Source organism: Oncorhynchus nerka, linkage group LG11 (genome assembly GCF_034236695.1).
Source record: "Oncorhynchus nerka isolate Pitt River linkage group LG11, Oner_Uvic_2.0, whole genome shotgun sequence".
Taxonomy (NCBI): Eukaryota; Metazoa; Chordata; class Actinopteri; order Salmoniformes; family Salmonidae; genus Oncorhynchus; species Oncorhynchus nerka.
The window spans coordinates 50,056,682-50,078,497 of NC_088406.1; the positions used below are offsets into that span (position 1 = coordinate 50,056,682).

The 21,816-nt window shown below is 49.2% G+C and overlaps 1 protein-coding gene across 1 annotated transcript in view; it reads left to right on the forward strand.

The window, feature by feature from the left end:
• Positions 1-4,925: 4,925 nt before the first annotated feature.
• Positions 4,926-21,816, forward strand: part of LOC115137506 (cell adhesion molecule DSCAML1-like) — a 53,256-nt gene continuing 36,365 nt past the window's right edge. Inside the window, exons 1-9 of the mRNA XM_065024628.1 lie at positions 4,926-5,062; positions 6,719-6,997; positions 11,212-11,487; positions 11,741-12,040; positions 16,233-16,375; positions 16,845-16,974; positions 18,095-18,373; positions 18,534-18,653; positions 18,890-19,066. Coding sequence (XP_064880700.1) covers positions 5,059-5,062; positions 6,719-6,997; positions 11,212-11,487; positions 11,741-12,040; positions 16,233-16,375; positions 16,845-16,974; positions 18,095-18,373; positions 18,534-18,653; positions 18,890-19,066 — 1,708 coding nt within the window. The 5' untranslated portion in view covers positions 4,926-5,058. The remainder of the gene's footprint in view (positions 5,063-6,718; positions 6,998-11,211; positions 11,488-11,740; positions 12,041-16,232; positions 16,376-16,844; positions 16,975-18,094; positions 18,374-18,533; positions 18,654-18,889; positions 19,067-21,816) is intronic.

Genomic DNA, 21,816 nt, shown 5'->3' on the forward strand with positions numbered 1-21,816 from the left:
TGTTTATTTATTACCCATTCTTTCTCTTTCTTTTCATAGTCGTAAATGCATCGACCGAAGATTGCACAGTACAACAGAAGTAGAGTTGTACCTGTATACATGATTATATGTGCTATTGTTATTACTACTGATTTCATTCACCTCCGTGTACTTATTTAGCGAATGGCTGTTCCACCGTACTGCTTTTGGCAATATCTACAAATCATATTTCATGCCAATAAAACCGTTTAGAGAGAGAGAGAGAGAGAGAGAGAGAGAGAGAGAGAGAGAGAGAGAGAGAGAGAGAGAGAGAGAGAGAGAGAGAGAGAGAGAGAGAAATAAATAACATTACTACCTGTATCTGTCTCACTATTTCGTTATTGTCCTCATTCATTTGTTACTGTAGTGGGCCTGTTAATTGTTAGTACTCATCGTTTATCATTACCATCATTATAATTATCTGTCTGAGTCATCATTGATTTGATATGTGTCTATGCGTTTGATTTGGTCATGTTTGTGGCAACACTTTCCATGCCAATAAAGTATTTTGAATTTGAAAAAGAGGCGGGGGGGGAAGAGTGAAAACAGTGCTGAATATAGTGCTGAATATTTCCCTCCATCTGCCGCCGTGGTCACTAACCACACTGAATAAGCTGAGGGACGTAGGGACGGGCGGAGGGAGGGAGAAAGAGAGTGAGTGGTAGCAGGGAGGCAGGTGGAGAAAGAGACGGACGGAGAGACAGAGGGCGAGGGGAGAACGACAGAGATCGCAGGGAGGGAGGGAGGGAGGGAGGGAGGGAGGGAGGGGCAGGTGAAGAGACAGATCCATGGGAAGCTCTGAAGGATTCTCTGTCGGTGGAGGCCTCAGCCATCATCAGTAGGAACACTCCACTACCGATGGAGCCATAATGTACTGTCTGGGAGGGAGGGAGGGAGGGAGGGAGGGAGGGAGGGAGGGAGGAGGGGAGGAGGGAGGGAGGGGCAGGTGAAGAGACAGATCCATGGGAAGCTCTGAAGGATTCTCTGTCGGTGGAGGCCTCAGCCATCATCAGTAGGAACACTCCACTACCGATGGAGCCATAATGTACTGTCTGGGGGAGAGGGAGGAGGGAGGGAGGGAGGGAGGGAGGGAGGGAGGAGGCGGAGAAACAATCCACTGCTCATCAGTTAGATTGAAGAGAATTGTCCTTGTCCACTCCCCTCTGAGCCCGTCCCCCTTTCTGTGCTTCCTTTTGCTCAGCTCTCTCCCTCTTCCTCTTCACTCCTTCTCAACCCTTGGCCCTCCCCTTACCCCTTTCTTCTATCCCTTCCGTCTCTGTCCTCTCTCCTTTCTGCCGTCTTTCCCTCCTATTCTGTAATGCGCTCTTTCTCTCGCTGGCCACATCCGAAATGGCCCTCTGTTCACGACATAGTGCACTAGTTTTGATCAGACCCCTATGGTCCTTAGTCCAAAAGTAGGGCACTATATAGGGGATAGGGTGCCATTTCAGATGCACTTCCTGTCTGTGTCCGTGTGTTGTGACAGGGTGGTGAGGGTGTTGTAGGGGGTTAAACTCACCAAGTGCACATTATCCTGTAAGACTTAATACCCAGGTTGGAACAGAAGGGCAGGCCCGCAATTACAGCCTTCACGGCCTAGCACTCAGCACGACAACAGTTAGCCACCCACACACACACGCACACACACACACACTGCTACAGTAGTACAAAAGGATACACACAGGTGAACACATATTAAACCATTTTTAATGAACACTCATAGTAGAAAACGGTATACTGTGTGTGTGTGTGTGTGTGTGTGTGTGTGTGTGTGAGAGTGACTGGAACATATAAGCCAGCATCTATGAGATAGTTGAATGATGTGAGAATGTTGTGTGAATGCTGATATGAGGTTGTTGTCAGTTTTGAAGGCAGGAAGGAACAGGCACTCCTGTTGCCATCTGAGTCTTGTTAGAGTGATGGAGTGTGTGTGTGTGCGCGCGTGTGTGTGTGCGTATGTGCATGAGTGTGTGCGAGCGTGTGTGTGGCAGGGAGCCAGCCCTGTCGTCTCTGCTTTAATAAATCTCCTTTGGATGGAGCTGTGGAGCCATAAAGTGCATCGATCGCCATCCCTCACACTGCCGTTGCTAGCACAAATACACACACACACACACACACACACACACACACATACATACATACATACATACACGCGTTTGTATTCATTGATACCCTCTCACACACTCACACACATTCCATATCATTCACAAACACATACAATCACACACACACACACACGCGCTCGCACACACACACACACACACACACACACACGCCTTTATAAACTCACATACACCAAAAATGAAGACGAGTATACTATTTAAAATATCAGAAATAAACCTTATGTCTTTGCATGTATTAGGGTTACTGTGACTGGCCAGATGCTGACCAATAGCTATAGGCACTTCCCCTCGGGGCTGGTGTGTGTGGTGAGTAGTATACACTCAAATAAAACATTTCCATGCATTTATTTACTAGATGTCAACATTTCCATAGCCCTTGTGAACACAGTGGTTAACAAACAAGAACCAATCTGGAAATACCCTTGATACACTCTAAACACACACACACACACACGCGCGCACGCACACACACACACACACACACACACACACACACACACACACACACACACACACACACACACACACACACACACACACACACACACACACACACACACACACACACACACACACACACACACACACACACACACACACACACACACACACACACACACACACATAGCACTTATATAAGGATCCCCAAAAGTCTCAGAGAGTGGAATAATACAGCCTGTCTCGACGAGAGCCAGTGGAGAACAGACAGATGAACGTTCAACAGAAGGGTGGAAAAAGGATGAACACTGAAATCCACTCTGTGTGTCTGTGGGCTTCATGTTGGATCCGGGCCTTATCGACATGAGGATAAATCAGGGGCAGGCTAAGGCACTCACTGATGTGAAATGAACATGACACTAATATACTGTTACAATAACACAACCCCTGAAATATTAACACATAACCTCTCTCTCTCTGTCTCTCTCTCTCTTTCTCTCTCTCTGTCTCTCTCTCTGTCTCTCTCTCTCTCTCTGTCTCTGTCTCTGTCTCTCTCTCTCTGTCTCTCTCTCTCTCTCTGTCTCTCTCTCTCTCTCTCTCTCTCTCTCTCTCTCTCTGTCTCTGTCTCTGTCTCTGTCTCTGTCTCTCTCTCTCTCTGTCTCTGTCTCTCTGTCTCTCTCTCTGACTCTCTCTCTCTGTCTCTCTCTCTGTCTCTCTCTCTCTCTGTCTCTCTCTCTCTCTCTCTCTGTCTCTCTCTCTCTCTCTCTGTCTCTCTCTCTCTGTCTCTCTCTCTCTCTCTCTCTCTCTCTCTCTCTCTCTCTGTCTCTCTCTCTCTCTCTGACTCTCTCTCTCTGTCTCTCTCTCTCTCTGTCTCTCTGTCTCTCTCTCTCTCTCTCTGTCTCTCTCTCTCTCTCTCTCTCTCTCTCTCTGTCTCTGTCTCTCTCTCTCTCTCTCTCTCTCTCTGTCTCTGTCTCTCTCTCTCTCTCTCTCTCTCTCTCTCTCTGTCTCTGTCTCTCTCTCTCTCTCTCTCTCTCTCTCTCTCTCTCTCTCTCTCTCTCTCTCTCTCTCTCTCTCTCTCTCTCTCTCTCTCTCTCTGTCTCTCTCTGTCTCTGTCTCTCTCTCTCTCTCTGTCTCTGTCTCTCTCTCTCTCTCTCTCTCTCTCTCTCTCTCTCTCTGTCTCTCTCTCTCTCTCTCTCTCTCTCTCTCTCTCTCTCTCTGTCTCTGTCTCTGTCTCTGTCTCTGTCTCTCTCTCTCTGCCTCTCTCTCTCTCTCTCTCTCTCTCTCTCTCTGTCTCTGTCTCTGTCTCTCTCTCTCTCTCTCTCTCTCTCTCTCTCTCTCTGTCTCTGTCTCTGTCTCTCTCTCTCTCTCTCTCTCTGTCTCTGTCTCTGTCTCTCTCTCTCTCTGTCTCTCTCTGTCTCTCTCTCTCTCTCTCTCTCTCTCTCTCTTCTTACCTCTCTTTTGCCTTAATGTACTCTCTCTCTGTATTTTAAAAGCATAAATCATTAGATGGACATCCTTTGATAGCGGCTCTCTTAAAAGCTCCTGTGTGTGTGTGTGTGTGTGTGTGTGTGTGTGTGTGTGTGTGTGTGAACCCTACAATGTTGGGTTTAATTTGAGCCAGCTAGGGCTGTGGTGGTCACGAAATGTTGTCAGCCGGTGATTGTCAAGCAAATAAGTGCCGGTCTCACGGTAATTGACCGTTAATTAACATAAACACGTTGAGCATCTCCAGGGTTCCACGCATAGCCTACAAGCCACAGACCTTTGGAACATCTACATATTAAATGTAGCCTACACCTTCACAATAAATCTGTTATTTATTTTAGACAGGTCTAAAAAAAACATGTAATGGTGAAAATGATCTTCCCCAAAATGTAGACATATGTATTCCAGTTCGGCTCTACACTTAAAAGCGAATTCGTTTTAAGAAGTTATTTGGTCACTTTAGTTGTGATACAAACCTTATCAACACATATAGTCTTATGGGCCAGGCTACATGAGGTGTGCAGCCTTTTTTTGATTTACAATGGGCCATTATCATGCACCTGTCTCGAACCCGGGTCAGGGGGAAAAAAAGACATGTCATCTCCGCACTTAAAAAGCCGTGATTAAACGGTCACCTGGAATTTGACAGCAGTCATGACTCGTGACCGCCGGTGTGGCCGTAATACGGTCACCGTAACAGCCCTAGTGCTGGCCAAACAATTAACTAATCAGTCAATCAATCAATCAGTGACTGGCTTTTGGTGGGTTGACATGACAGTGTTTGTGGTTTTGACACATGAACTGATGATTTCCTCTCCTCCTCTTCCTCCTCCTCCTCTTCTCGCCTACAGGGAACCGTTTTTTCCTGACGTCGTTCGGGGCCCTGTACATATCAGAGGTCCAGAAGGAAGATGCCCTGTCCACCTACCGCTGCATCACCAAGCACAAATACAGTGGAGAGACTCGCCAGAGCAATGGAGCCAGGCTGTCTGTTATGGGTGAGAGAGAGAGAGAGAGAGAGAGAGAGAGAGAGAGAGGCTACTCAGAGGAGGAAGGGGAGGACCATCCTCCTCAGTGAATTTCATACGAGTTTAAATTGTAAAACATTTTTTGAGATGATAATTTTTAGATAAAACTATACTAAATATAATCATGTCACCAAATCATTTGCAATGAAGCTCTGCAGTAGCCTCAACAGCACTCTGTAGGATAGCACCATGGTGTAGCCAGAGGACAGCTAGCTTCCGTCCTCGTCTACATTGACAAAACCTAGGAGGATCCTGGTTCTCACCCCCTTCCATAGACTTTCGCAGTAATTATGGCAACTTCCCGGAGGACGTCCTGCAACCTATCAGAGCTCTTGCAGCATGAACTGACATGTTATCCACCCAATTAAAGGATCAGAGAATTAATCTAGTACTGAAGGCATAAGCTACAGCTAGCTAGCACTGCAGTGCATAAAATGTGGTGAGTACTTGACTCAAAGAGAGAAAAGGTTTTGAACCAATTCATTTCTTCCAAAATGAAGGAGAAGCAAGAGAGAGAGATCATTTCACTTACTTAGCTAGCAAATGCAGCTAGCTAGTTTAACCTACTCGAACACACTGCTCTAACAGAGGGATACTATGTTAGCTAGCTTGCTATGACTATCAAACACAACACTGGAGCTCTTCCAAGTCAAGGTAAGCTTTTGGTTTTACAAATGTATTGCCACCGGGGCCCACCGGTGTAAGTGATACACTGCTTACTGGCTGTACACTGTAAACTTACTGCATGATTGTAGCGAGTTTACAAATGCGTTAGTTCTATTAGCTATGTTGACAATGACGTTACATTAGCTAATATGGCAAAAATTATGTAGGCAGTGTGTAGTATTTTTTTTTGCTTGGTCACATACAGCTGATGTGTTGTGCAAGTCCACTTGCGAAGGGAAAAGATGAGAGGAGGAGAGCACATAGATGCGAGAAGGAATACAGCGTGGCTGCTATGAAAGTGAACTGTGTTTACTTGTGATCAAGGGTGTATTCATTCCACCGATTCTGTTGAAAACCTTTTCTTAAGCGGAAGCAAACGGAACGAAATGGGGATAAACATACCTGAATTTGTCCAATATAAATTCTCGTTTGCATCTGTTGGACAAATAATTACACCCTAGATCAACTAGATGCAGGCAAGAGTGTGCAAGGCGGTATTGAATGTGTCCCTGTCTGTCCATGTGTCTCATCTGTCTCTATGTTGTAAACTTTCATTCATAGGCTAGGTTGTAGCAACCTCATGATGGGTATAGAGAACATGTTAGTATCATGGGGTAGCCTAAATCTATCAATGTTACATTGAACTGGGTGAATGGAATATGAATGACAGTCATCTAATATGCTGTAATAGAAATAAGGCCATGCTCATACATTTTGTCTTGAAATCGTCCTCCCTCTTAAACGGCAACGACCGCCACTGGTGTGTGTGTGTGTGTGTGTGTGTGTGTGTGTGTGTGTGGGTAAGTGCTTTTTTGTCTATTGGTGCAAGACTGTCTTGCAGTACATGGGTTATTGTTATCTTTGTTTCCTTTCCTTGAATATGTCTTCGCAGTATATTACTTGGAGTCAATAGCAGCATGATCAATATCAGTATTTCTAAACCCCCTCCCCTCCCCCCAGACCCTACGGAGTCCACCCCCTCAGTGTTGGACAGTTTCCAGTCCGGAGAGGTCCAGGTGGGGCATAATGTGGAGCTGCCCTGCATCGCCTCGGGCTACCCCAACCCCACCATCCGCTGGCTGAAGGACGGGCGCCCGTTGCCCGCCGACTCCCGCTGGACGCGCCGTCTCACGGGCCTGACGGTCAGCGACCTGCGTCTGGGCGACAGCGGAAACTACATCTGTGAGGTCACCAACAGCTTCGGCTCTAAAGAGGTGACCGGTCATCTCAACGTCATCGGTGAGTCACAGGTCACACGTCCCTGTACTAGTTCCTGGGTTGGTTCACCCCACGTTACCGGAACAGTTTGTTGTTTGGAACGGAGGCCTGTAGATTTGTCGCTTTGCACATAGTGGCCTAATGCACAAGTCACACACAATATTAACAGAATACAAATTAATATTGACATTTGACTTTTTAGTCATTTAGCAAATGTTCTTATCCGGAGCGACTTAAAGTTAGTGCATTCATCTTACGGTCGCTAGGTAAGACAACCACATATCACAGTCACTGTAAAACGTTTGACATTTTAAAATCCCTAAAAAAAATACTTAAAAAAAAAAAGTGGTGGACACGTTATTGGGATGTGTTTTGGCTGACTTTTCATTGGTCAGTTTGGTGCCTTGGACTACGTAGGTGTATCCAGTATCAGAAGAAGCCTAGTGTGTAGGTTTGGTGCTATCGGACCGCAGAGAAATATACTAAGATGATGTTGTGTCCTGGCCATCTGGGACTAGATTGTAATACAACAACACTATCATCCTGTAGCTCTGTCCCGTGACTGAATACAACCATGTTTACACGTACAAAAGTGTTGCACCTTCAGCCTTTGCGTTCCTCCAGCATGACCAAACGCCTCATCACCCTCTCCCGACAGAGGTGTTTAAACCAGGAGAGAGAGGGATTGATCGGGATGAGGGGAAGAGATGAGCGGATCGTTTAAGCTCTGTTGGCTGTGTCCTTGCCCCCTGTCACCTCGCCACAATCCACCTCTGGGATGAGTTTGATCTTGATCTCTGGGGACACCTCGCTCCCCTCCTGCCCACTCCGTTTCGGTCCTCTCGGGAACCCATGCCGAGCGTGGCCATGGTGACAGGAGGGAACACTGGGCGTTCCGAAGGCGCAGCTTCCCCTGTGTGTCACTGGGAGCTGAGGAGAGGGGAGGAGGAGGAGAGGGGAGGAGGAGGAGAGGGGAGGAGGAGGGGGTATTGTTTGGGGGACGAAAGATCTGGGGAGACTAGACAGAGACACAAATGGGATGGTGATGTTGAGGGGAGAGAGGGGGGGAAGGAGGGAGAGAGTGGTGAGGACGAGTGAGGATGGGGGGTAAGGGTAGTGGAAGTTGGTCCGTTTGGCCGTAGGGCACATCATGGTGAACTCACACAAACCCTACCTGACAGGGCAGGGGAGGTGGGACACTCATACACACACACACGCACACGCACACACGCACGCACACACACACACACACACATGTGCACACACACACACACACGCACACGCACCCACACACGCACACACACACACACACACACACATGTGCACACACACACACACACACATGTGCACACACACACACATGTGCACACACACACACACACACACACACACACACACACACACACACACACACACACACACACACACACACACACACACACACACACACACACACACAGCAGTCCCCAGCACATAACACCAGCTGCCTTATTGCTCATTGACATTTTCGCTCCCTCTCTGTCAGTTTCTCTGGGTGTCTCATATTCACAGGTACATGGAACGTGCACATTACGCAGTTTGTCCGTGATGTGTACGCCGAGGAACTTACTACCCTCTCCACTACTGTCCCGTCGATGTGAATAGGGGGGTGCTCCCTCTCCTGTTTCCTGAAGTCCACGATCATCTCCTTTGTTTTGTTGACGTTGAGTGTGAGGTTATTTTCTTGACACCACACCCCGAGGGCCCTCACCTCCTCCCTGTCGGCCGTCTCGTCCTTGTTGGTAATCAAGCCTACCAATGTAGTGTCGTCCGCAAACTTGACGCAGTCGTGGGTGAACAGGGAGTACAGGAGAGGGCTCAGAACGCACCCTTTTGTGGAGCCCCAGTGTTGAGGATCAGCGGGTTGGAAATGTTGTTACCTACTCTCACCACCTGGGGGCGGCCCGTCAGGAAGTCCAGTACCCAGTAGCACAGGGCAGGGTCGAGACCCGGGGTCTCGAGCTTGATGACGAGTTTGGAAGGTACTATGGTGTTAAATGCTGAGCTGTTATCGATGAACAGCATTCTCACGTAGGTATACCTCTTGTCCAGATGGGTTAGGGCAGTGTGCAGTGTGGTTGTGATTGCGTCGTCTGTGGACCTATTGGGGCAGTAAGAAAATTGGAGTGGGTCTAGGGTGTCAGGTAGGGTGGAGGTGATATGGTCCTTGACTAGTCTCTCAAAGCACTTCACAATGACAGATGTGAGTGCTACGGGGCGTTAGCCGTTTAGCTCAGTTACCTTAGCTTTCTTGGGAACAGGAACAATGGTGGCCCTCTTGAAGCATGAGGGGACAGCCGACTGGGATATGGATTGATTGAATATGTCCGTAAACACACCAGCCAGCTGGTCTGCGCATGCTCTGAGGATGCGGCTGGGGATGCCGTCCGGGCCTGCAGCGAGGGTTAACACGTTTAAATGTTTTACTCTAGTCGGCTGCAGTGAAGGAGAGTCCGCAGGTTTTGGTAGTGGGCTGTGTCAGTGGCACTGTATTGTCCTCAAAGCGAAGCAAAGAAGTTATTTAGTCTGTCTGGGAGCAAGACCGTAATCCGTGATTGACTGTAGACCCTGCCACATACCTCTTGTGTCTGAGCCGTTGAAATGTGACTCTACTTTTTCACTATACTGACGCTTAGCTTGTTTGATTGCCTTGCGGAGGGAATAGCTACACTGTTTGTATTCGATCATGTTTCCGGTCACCTTGCCCTGGTTAAAAGCAGTGGTTCTCGCTTTCAGTTTCGAGCGAATGCTGCCATCAATCCACGGTTTCTGGTTGGGGAATGTTTTAATAGTTGCTATGGGTACGACATCGCCAATGCACTTTCAAATGAACTCCCACATGATCGAAGCAGTCTTGAAGTGTGGAATCAGATTGGTCGGTCCAGCGTTGAACAGACCTGAGCGTGGGAGCTTCCTGTTTTAGTTTCTGTCTGTAGGCTGGAAGCAACAAAATGGAGTCGTGGTCAGCTTTTCCGAAAGGAGGGCGGGGGAGGGCCTTATATACGCCTCAGAAGTCAGGTGAACAGAAGGACTTGAGTTCCTGTATGTTGTTATGATCACACCACATCTCGTTAATCATAAGGCATACCCCCCCCCCTCCCCCCGCCCCTCTTTTTACCAGAAAGATGCTTGTTTCTGTCGGCGCGATGCGTGAAGAAACCAGCTCGCTGCACCGACTCCGATAGCGTCTTTGAAGTGAGCCATGTTTCCGTGAAGCAAAGAACGTTACAGTCTCTGATGTCTCTCTGGAATGATACCCTTGCTCGGATTTAATCAACCTTGTTGTCAAGAGACTGGACTTTGGCGAGTAGTATGCTAGGGAGTGGTGCGCAATGTGCCCGTCTCCAGAGCCTGACCAGAAGATCGCTTCGTTTGCCCCTTTTACGGCGACGTTTTTAGGCTCGCCGGCTGGGATCCGATCCATTGGGTGGTGGGCAAAACACAGGATCCATTTCGGGAAAGTCGTATATCTAGTCGTAATGATGGTGAGTTGACGTTGCTCTTATATTCAGTTGTTGCTCCCGACTGTATGTAATGAAACCTAAGATTACCTGGGGTACCAATGTAAGAAATAACACGTAAAAAAACTAAATACTGCATAGTTTCCTAGGAACGCGAAGCGAGGCGGCCATCTCTGTCGGCGTAGTTGGTTTTCACCACATCTCTAGGCGTACCCCGGTGTGCCCCGACTCCACTGCCAGTATGTACTGTACCAGAGGAGGCTGGTGGGAGGAGCTGTAGGAGGACGGGCTCATTGTAATGGCTGTAATAGAATACATTTGAAGGGAGTCAAAGACGTTGTTTCCGTGTGCTTGTTTGGTACTGTTCCGTTTATTCCATTCCAGTCATTACAATGAGCCCGTCCTCTTATAGCGCCTCCCACTAGCCTCCTCTGTACTGTACTGCACCTGAGTGATGAACAAACGGCAGCCATTTTGTACCAGAACATTGTATTGTACTTATAAAATATATTTTAAGTGATGTACCCTTGAATAAGGGGGATCTGCCCTTACATTTTTTGGAGAAAAACTACTTCATTAACTTATTTACTAACTGAAGTTATGTAATTTAACTTTAAAAATAATTATACCACCTTTTCCCTCCTTCCCTTTATCTCTCTCTCTCTACCTCCCTCCCTCCATCCATTCCCCTCTCTCTCCCTCTCTCTCCCTCTCCTTCCCTCCTTCTCTCCAAAGAGCCGTTGAGAGTGACTCTATCTCCTAAGAACCTGAAGACGGGCATCAGCAGCACGGTGATTCTGTCGTGTTCCGTGCAGGGTTCTCCCCACTTCACCCTGTCCTGGTACCGCAACACAGAACCCGTCCTCCCCGACCAGCACTTCTCCATCCAGGGGGCCCACAATGAGACCCTGTTCATCTCCGCTGCCCAGAAGAGACATTCGGGAGCCTACCAGTGCTTCGCCACCCGCAAGGGCCAGACCGCACAGGACTTCTCCATCATACTGCTGGAGGGTAAGGAATGTGTGTGTGAGTTAAAGGGGTGGGTTTGGGTTGTGTGTGTGTGTATGTGTGCGCCTATCAGTGTTTTGCCATCTACAAGAACTAGACCTCATAGGCTGAGAAGTGTGTGTGTGTGTGTGTGTGTGTGTGTGTGTGTGTGTGTGTGTGTGTGTGTGTGTGTGTGTGTGTGTGTGTGTGTGTGCATCAGAAATGACCCCATACCTAGCCTCTAACCTCTCCCCCCTCTCCATCCCTTCTTCCTCAGATGGTACGCCCCGTATCGTGTCCTCCTTCAGTGAGCGAGTGGTGGTCCCGGGGGAACCCTTCTCCCTCATGTGTGCTGCCAAAGGCGCCCCTCCCCCCACCATCACCTGGACTCTGGATGATGAGGCTGTGGCCAGGGACCCATCTCGGGTGAGGGCCAGCCAGTACACGCTGTCGGACGGCTCCACCGTGTCCCACGTCAACGTCAGCAGCCCGGAGATCCGCGACGGAGGGGTGTATCGCTGCGCCGCACGCAACTCGGCCGGTAGCGCCGAGTACCAAGCGCGCATAAACGTAAGAGGTGCCTGTCTACTTTTCAATATCAGCCATTGGGTTCTAATACCCGCCCTCCCAAACCCCCTTACCTTTACCCCTCCTTTCCACTCCCCCTTCTCTACATTCCTTCTCCCTTGCTTTCTCTCTGTGTGTGTGTGTGTGTGTGTGTGTGTGTGTGTGTGTGTGTGTGTGTGTGTGTGTGTGTGTGTGTGTGTGTGTGTGTGTGTGTGTGTGTGTGTGTGCTACTTGTTTGTCCCCATGCCATCATTTGTTCTTTCCAAATATCTGTTGTTTTTCTACTCTTGCCAGTTCTCTATCAGTCTTTGTTCTTCCAGCCCATATGTTTGTCTGTCACTGTCTCGCTCTGTCCCTCCCCTCTCTCTACTCACTCTCACACTCTCTCTATTACACACACACACACACACAGTTTGAGTGTCAAAGCCAGGAGAGTGAACAGGGTATTCCTCCAGAAAGAAAGAGACAGAGGGACGACCATGGCAGCCACAGTCTGAAAGAAGAGACAGAGAGAGAGAGAGAGAGAGAGAGAGAGAGAGAGAGGGGGAGAGAGAGAGAGAATGGGAGAGAGCGAGAGAGAGAGCGAGAGAGAGAGAGAATGAAAGAGGGGGAGAGAATGGGAGAGAGAGAATGGGAGAGAGAGGGGGAGAGAGAGAATGGGAGAGAGAGAGAGAGAGGGAGAGAGAGTCGTGAAGACTGAAAGATAGGGGGTTACAAAGAGTGTGAGATGGAGGATAGTAGGGCATAGAGAGAGAGATTCAGAAAAAGAGAGAGGTACGCAGAGAGGAGGAAATGGAGAGGTGGTGAGACAGATGGTGAGGAACAGAGGGAGAACGGAGGAGAGGAGAGCCAAGTCTCATCTGAGCTTGTGTCAGAGAGGTGATGGGGAGCACTGATGACAGGCCTGGTGATGTCACTGTCACTGCGGTGATCGCCGGGGACAACAGGGAGGAGGAGTGGCACTGATGGCCAGAGCCATATCAGAGTGAGAACGGAGGAGAGGAGAGAGTGAGAAGAGGAGAAGAGAGCCAAGTCTCATCTGAGCATGTGTCAGAGAGGTGATGGGGAGCATTGATGACAGGCCTGGTGATGTCACTGTCACGGCGTTGATCGTCGGGGACGACAGGGAGCAGGAGTGGCACTGCTGGCCAGAGTCATATCCCTCTCCACCTCTCCATCCTCTCTCTCCATTTCTTCCCTTTCTCTCTCCCCATCTCTTTCAGCAAGACGCTCAGTTATGACACGTGTGTCTGCTCTAAGGAGACATGCCAGAATGCTACATTGGAGTGAGAATGAGTTGTTGCCAGGGACTCTCAAACCCAACAGTAACACACGCTCTGCTTGCAGTAACACACACTCATACTGATCCACATACACACTGATACACACTGACAGATGATACACTCAATCACAGTAACTTACACTAAAACAAAAGTACCCCCCCCACACTTGCATATACACACACTTACACTCCACAGGAACACACTCAATATTGACTTACTGACGATACACTCAATTGCAATAACATCCACCAAACTGCACTTTCACGCAGACACACAAACACACACTTACATTACATTTGAATTCATGTGTGAGTGAGAGTGTGTGAGAGACGGCGTGTGAGACGGCGTGTGAGGGACGGTGTGAGAGACGGCGTGTGAGACAGTGTGTGAGGGACGGTGTGTGAGACAGTGTGTGAGGGACGGTGTGAGAGACGGCGTGTGAGACAGTGTGTGAGGGACGGTGTGTGAGACAGTGTGTGAGAGACGGTGTGTGAGACAGTGTGTGAGGGACGGTGTGTGAGACGGCGTGTGAGACAGTGTGTGAGGGACGGTGTGTGAGACAGTGTGTGAGGGACGGTGTGTGAGACGGTGTGTGTGAGGGACGGTGTGAGGGTGTGTGAGGGACGGTGTGAGAGACGGCGTGAGACAGTGTGTGAGGGACGGTGTGAGACGGTGTGTGAGGGACGGTGTGACGGCGTGTGAGACAGTGTGAGGGACGGTGTGTGAGGAGGTGTGTGAACGGCGTGTGAGACAGTGTGTGAGGGACGGTGTGTGAGACGGTGTGTGAGGGACGGTGTGAGAGACGCGTGTGAGACAGTGTGTGAGGGACAGTGTGTGAGGGACGGTGTGTGAGACAGTGTGTGAGGGACGGTGTGTGAGACGGCGTGTGAGACAGTGTGTGAGGGACGGTGTGTGAGACGGTGTGTGAGGGACGGTGTGAGAGACGGCGTGTGAGACAGTGTGTGAGGGACGGTGTGTGAGACGGTGTGTGAGGGACGGTGTGAGAGACGGCGTGTGAGACAGTGTGTGAGGGACGGTGTGTGAGGGACGGTGAGAGACGGCGTGTGAGACAGTGTGTGAGGGACGGTGTGAGGGACGGTGTGTGAGAGACAGTGTGTGAGGGACGGTGTGTGAGACGGTGTGAGGACGGTGTGAGAGACGGCGTGTGAGACAGTGTGTGAGGGACGGTGTGTGAGACGGTGTGTGAGACGGTGTGTGAGAGACACGGTGTGTGAGACGGCGTGTGAGACAGTGTGTGAGGGACAGACGGTGTGTGAGGGAGAGACGGTGTGAGACAGCGTGTGAGGGACGGTGTGTGAGACGGTGTGTGAGACGGTGTGTGAGACGGCGTGTGAGACAGTGTGTGAGGGACGGTGTATGAGACGGTGTGTGAGGGACGGTGTGAGAGACGGTGTGTGAGACGGTGTGTGAGGGACGGTGTGTGAGACAGTGTGTGAGGGACGGTGTGTGAGACGGCGTGTGAGACAGTGTGTGAGGGACGGTGTGTGAGACGGTGTGTGAGGGACGGTGTGAGAGACGGCGTGTGAGACAGTGTGTGAGGGACGGTGTATGAGACGGTGTGAGAGACGGCGTGTGAGACAGTGTGTGAGGGACGGTGTGTGAGACGGTGTGTGAGACGGCGTGTGAGACAGTGTGTGAGGGACGGTGTATGAGACGGTGTGTGAGGGACGGTGTGAGAGACGGTGTGTGAGACGGTGTGTGAGGGACGGTGTGTGAGACAGTGTGTGAGGGACGGTGTGTGAGACGGTGTCTGAGAAGGGAGCAGCGTGACAGAGCTGGTGGATAATACATCTGCGGTCGACTTGTCAGAGCTGTGACTTCAAAGACCAACGCACACCGAGGAAGCAACAGAGCGAGGAGAAGTAGAGAGAAAGAGTGAGAGAAAAAGAGAGAAGAGAGTGGACTCGTACTAAATCAACCCGGCGCTCTCCCGATGAACGCATCACACCTCACTTTCTCCCCTGTCTGTCATCTCTCTGTCCCCATCGTCTCTCACCATTGGTCCTCTCTGGGTCCTCCAGCCCTGTTGCCCATGGTAACACACTCATCGTGCATTGTGTTTCCTCTTCCATTCTCCCCAACCGTCATCCTCGAACTGACTGTGGATGCATCCAACTGGCACCCTATTCCCTATACAATGTGCTACTTTTGACCAGAGCCTATAGACTGCCATTAGGGACTCAACCTGTGTTGATACAGATGTAGGGTCTTCATTTGATCACTCTTTTGTTGCTGAGAATTTTCCAGGAAATGCAAACTTGTGGTGTATTCAAGCCGTCTGGCACAGACGTATATGAGACTAGAATTTGTAATGAATCTACAAGCTAAAATCACCTACAGTAGGACGTGCAAAGATAGTCAGGAAACTGCAACAGAAATGTATTACAATGATTACGTTTGTACTCTCACCATAACACAGGAAATAGACACGTGCACAGTTACATGCACGCACACGCACAGACACACACACGAACAGATTTGACTGAAATGGGACAGGGCATTATAACCCCCTATCCATTCATACACCCGATCCTCCCTCCCTCATTTCCTTCCCTCCTCTTTCCCTCCTTCCCTTTTCTCCACAACCTCATCTGATGATCTCCCTCTTTCCCCCTCCTTCTCTTCACTACCCTCTGACTACCCCATATCTCTCTCCTCTCTCTTCTCTACCTCTGTCTCTCTTTCTACCTCTCTCTCTTCTCTCTCTCTCTGTCTTCTCTCTCTCTCTCCTCTCTCTCTCTCTCTTCTCTCTATCTGTCCCCTCTCTCTCTCTCTTCTCTCTCTCTGTCTTCTCTCTCTCTCTCTCTCTCTCTCTCTCTCTCTCTCTCTCTCTCTCTCTCTTTCTCTCTCTCTCTCTCTCTCTCTCTCTCTCTCTCTCTCTCTCTCTCTCTCTCTCAGGATCCCCCAGGATCAGGGATATGCGTAACATCACGGCGGTGGCTGGGAGGAACACCTTTATAAACTGCCGTGTGATTGGCTATCCCTACTACTCAATCAAGTGGTACAAGGAGGGGCTTCTGCTGCCCGACAACCATCGTCAGGTGGGCGCATTTCCTCTCTCCACGATTTTCTCAATTTTGTACACAAACGCAAACAAGAGTAACAAGAAAAAAAACAACTAACGACAACAATCACCTCAGCATCATGCTACATGTACAAATAAATTGTTACAGCTCAGATACAACGTGTCTGTGTCCTCAAACTGCACTCTTTTCCCTTCGTAGTGCTTTTTGACCAGAGCCCTACAGAGCGCAGTTTAGGGAAACAGACACGTTGTATCTGAGATATGACCATTTATGTGTACATGTAGCATGATGCAGAGGTGATTGTTGTCGTTATTTGGGTTTTGGTTAAAAGTAGCGTACTATATTAGGAATTGGGTGCCATTTGGGATGCGGGCCCTGTATAAATGTAAACTGTTAAAGTGCTGGCATTCCCATGGTCGGGGAATCTTAATATTCATTCTAATGTTCATCTTAAACTTAATCTTAATCCTAATCTTGATCTCAGGTGGTGTATGAGAATGGTACTCTGAAGCTAAGTGACGTCCAGAAGGTGTTGGACGAGGGGGCGTACCTCTGCAGCGTGCTCATCCAACCACAGATCTTCATCAGTCAGACCGTCTACGTCCAAGTCAAAGGTCAGGGGTCACTTACTCTACAGGAAGTGTGGTGGGGTAGTCGTTCATTTGTGTGTCCAGTTCTAGTCCAAGAGCCTCTCTGTACGCTTGTGGCTGTCTGTGTTACTGGATGCTGTGTATTGGGAGAAGGGGGGGGGGTGTACGTCACTAAGTGTGTGTGTGCATTTGAGTATGCTTGTGAGTGGGTTAGTTTTGTGTTTGAATGAATTTGTGGGAGAAAGAGCAAGTGAGATAGTGAAAGAGCGAGAGAGCGCACGCGTAGCCTCTAATGACCTCTGATTACGGGCCGGAGCGGCCTGCTACAGCCTCTCAACCACTCAGCAATTGCATAAAGCAAGAGTGCTATTGTGCAGATATATATGGGTGTGTGTGTGTGTGCGTGCGTCAGAGCACAGGGTCAAGACTGCACAGCTTGCGTGTTGCCTGTTTTATAGTGTGTTGATGAGGTTCAATGTGTGCTTGCCATAGGAAGACGGAAGGGTGTGTCATCTGGTGTGTTTGTGTGTGTGTGTGTGTGCATCTCGTCATTTCTCTGATTTAATTAGATTAATTTTAACGAGGCCCAAATTAAATCCCCCAGATGTCTCAGCTCTACCCCCCCCCCCCCCCCCACACACACACACCTCATTCCTTGCCCCCCACTCCTACTGTGGTCACCATGGCAACGCCATTCTTCCCTCTGCCGAATGGGCTCTAATTAGAGCAGCTATTATGGGCTGGAGTGGAGAGGGTTGGGGGGCCGGGGAGACGCTGGGTTCCAGGATTAGACTGACTGGAGATCACAGGGAAGGTCACCTACCACCAACTACTAACCAGCCCACCACCCAGTCTGAATCACTCAATATGAACTATCCATCCATCCATCCATCCATCCATCCATCCATCTCTCTCTGTCTCTCTCTCTCTCTCTCTCTCTGTCTCTGTCTCTCTCTGTCTCTCTCTCTCTCTCTCTCTCTCTCTCTCTCTCTCTCTCTCTCTCTCTCTCTCACACACACATGTATGTATGCATCTGCTTCCCTCCCTCTCTGTCCCTCCCTTTTTGACCCTCTCCCTCCTCCTCCTCATGCTTTCTTTCTCCTCTTATTCTATCTCTCCCTCCCTCCTGTTTTCCGTCTCTCAGTGCCCCCTCTGATCCAACCCTTTGACTTCCCCCCCACCTCCATTGGGAAGCTCATGTACATCGCCTGCGTGGTGTCGTCTGGCGACATGCCCATCCACATCACCTGGCGTAAGGACGGCCAGGAGGTTGCGCCCTCGTCCGGCGTCAACATCGAGACCAAGGAGTACATGAGTTCGCTGCAGATCGGCAAGGTGTCGCTCAAGCACAACGGCAACTACACCTGCATCGCTAGCAACGACGCCGCCACCGTCAGCTCTGAGAGGCAGCTCACTGTCACAGGTGAGACAGGGCCGGTTGACAGACAGACAGACAGACAGACAGACAGACAGACAGACAGACAGACAGACAGACAGACAGACAGACAGACAGACAGACAGACAGACAGACAGAGTCCCACCGTCAGGCTCCAAGTTGAATCTTCTCCCTCCCCTCCTTACAGTGCCTCCTCAGTTTGTGGTCCAGCCCAATAACCAGGATGGGATCTACGGCAAGGCGGGGGTCCTCAACTGCTCCGTGGACGGATACCCCCCTCCCAAAGTCATGTGGAAGCACGCCAAAGGTACCCATCCTCACCCGTTGATTTACAGCATTTGCCGTTACTGTGTATCTAGCCGTGTTTGATATCAGCCTAAAACCGTTCAGATGTCCTATACCATTTAGCAGACACGTTGATCCAAAGTGTTTTACAACAGTCAGTGCGTCTACCAGCTGAGTCACACAGAACCACTATAATATAGTGGATTATGATCTTGATAACCATACTGCAATCATCAGCGAAATTCACCCCCTCGCTAGGTACAGGGAACCCCCAGCAGTACCACCCAGTGCCTCTGACCGGTCGGATCCAGATCATGGGGAACGGCTCCCTGCTGATTCGTCACGTCCTGGAGGAGGACCGGGGCTACTACCTGTGTCAGGCCTCCAACGGGGTGGGCTCCGACATCAGCAAGAGCATGGTCCTGACCGTCAAGAGTGAGTCTGACCTGCAACCCGGACCACGAGTACACATTCTCATCCACACACCAGGGCGAAAGTTACCCTAGTGGTTAGAGCGTTGGGCCAGTAAAATGAAAGGTCGCTAGTTCCAATACCCGAGACGACAAGTTGAAAGATCTGTAATTGTCACCTTGAGGAAGGCACTTAACCCTCAATCGCTGTACTAGTATGGCTGACCCTGTAGAACAAACATTTCACTGCACCTATCGGGTCTATGTGACAATCACAAAAAAACACACCATGACCACATGCTCTCAACCACACACATACTGAGTGAGCTCTGACACCAGCAAACGCATGGTCAAGAGTGAGTCTGACTGCGACCTAACCACACACAGTGAGGAACATAATCGAAGAAAATGGCGAAAACTAGCTGATAAGAGTTAATAAAAAAATAAGGATTGTTACTCCTCTGGTTTAACATACCTTCCTGGTATAGAGATCGTGGCTTTGCTATTTGTATCCCACGGATACCCCCCCTCCCAAAGTCATATCCCACGGATACCCCCCCCCATCCTCACCCGTTGATTTACAGCATTTGCCGTTACTGTGTATCTAGCCGTGTTTGATATCAGCCTAAAACCGTTCAGATGTCCTATACCATTTAGCAGACACGTTGATCCAAAGTGTTTTACAACAGTCAGTGCGTCTACCAGCTGAGCCACACAGAACCACCATGAGATGGCTTCAGCGAGGGCTGGAACACTCCAGTCAGCCTAGAGTATCAGTTTTCCTCTTGCGTTCTCTCTCTCTCTCTCATGAGTCCCTCAGTGTGTCAAAGCAATGAGGCGACTCTGATAACACTACCATAGCTAGCTATACTGACAGAGAGAGAGAGAGAGAGAGAGCGAGTGACCATGGATATACTGATGATACAATACAGAACAGGAGAGAGAGAGATGGATTTTGTGACTCTAGGGATCCGTCTTCAATAAACACTTTGTCTTTCATCATGATCTGCGATCAATCTGTCGACCCTGCACTGGCCTTCAGTTACATCAACATCTAAACACACACACACACACACACACACACACACACACACACACACACACACACACACACACACACATTTGCGCTCATCAAATCAAATCAAATGAAATTGTATTGGTCACATACACATGTTTAGCGGATGTTGTTGCGGTTGTAGCGAAACACTCGCGGTGTTGATAAAGTGCTCTTATCATGTGCGTTAGCCTCTCAGATCGTCTAGCTGTAAATAGCAGACTGTCCTCCTGCAGCAACTTGACAGACAGCTGAGATGCTTCTCACTCACTACCTTACTGTATCTTGCTCTCACTCGTTTCTGCTCTAGCTCTCGCCTCTGCTTCGCTCACTTGCTGTGTAGGTGTCACTCTCACTCTCTCTCACTCTCTCTCTCTCTCTCTCTCTCTCTCGGTCTCCGTGTCGCCCTCACTCTGAGGCGGTGTTAGTGCTGTTGATTGAACCTTTCCTCTCCTCCTGCCTCCCTCAATTCTGTCCGTTTTGCTCGGCGGAGGGAGGAAAGGAGGGAGGGAGGGATGAATAAATGATGGAAACAAAACAGCGTTGCTCTCCTCAGATCGATTGTGTGTGTGAGGAGTAAGGGAGGAGTTGAATAGGATGGTATGTGAGTGATTGAAGAGGAGGAGAGGGGGATAGATAGAGTGAGCATCCTTCCTGGTGCTTATTCACACAGTTCCCACTAAACTGAGTATGAGAGAGGAAGGCATGTACAGTACCCGTCAAAGGTTTGTACACACCTACTCATTCCAGGGTTTTTCTTTATTTTTACTATGTTCTACATTGTAGAATCATAGTGAAGACATAAAAACTATGACAAAACACATCATGAAGTAACCAAAAAAGTGTTAAACAAATCTAAATAGATTCTTCAAAGTAGCCACCCTTTGCCTTGATGACAGCTTTGCACACTCTTGGCATTCTCTCAACCAGCTTCACAAGGAATCTTTTTACAATAGTCTTGAAGGAGTTCTCACATATGCTGAGCACTTATTGGCTGCTTTTCCTTCACTCTGTGGTCCAACTCATCCCAAACAATCTCAATTGGGTTGAGGTTGGGTGATTGTGGAGGCTAGGTCATCTGATGCAACATATAATTTTCCTTCTTGATCAAATAGCCCTGGAGGTGTGTTTTGGGTCATTGTCTTGTTAAAAACAAATGATAGTCTCACTAAGCCCAGAACAAGATGGGATGGTGTATCACTGCACAATGCTGTGGTAGCCATGCTGGTTAAGTGTGCCTTGAATTTTTAAATAAATCACTGACAGTGTCGCACCAGCAAAGCACCCTCAAACTACCACACCTCCTCCTCCATGCTTCACAGTGGGAAACACACATGAAGAGATCGTCAGATCATCCGTTCACCTACTCTGCGTCTCACAACGACACAGCGGTCATCAGACCAAAGGACCAATTTCCACCGGTCTAATGTCCATTGCTCATGTTTCTTGGCCAAAGTCTCTTCTTCGTATTGGTGTCCTTTAGTAGTGGGTTCTTTGCAGCAATTCAACCATGAAGGCCTGATTCATACAGTCTTCTCTGAACAGTTGATGTTGAAATGTGTCTGTTACTTGAACTCTGTGAAGCATTTAATTGGGCTTAAATTTCTTAGACTGGTAACTCCAATGAACCTATCCTCTGCAGCAGAGGTAACTCTGGGTCTTCCTTTCCTGTGGCGGTCCTCATGATAGCCCGTTTTATCATAGAGCGTGACGGTTTTTGC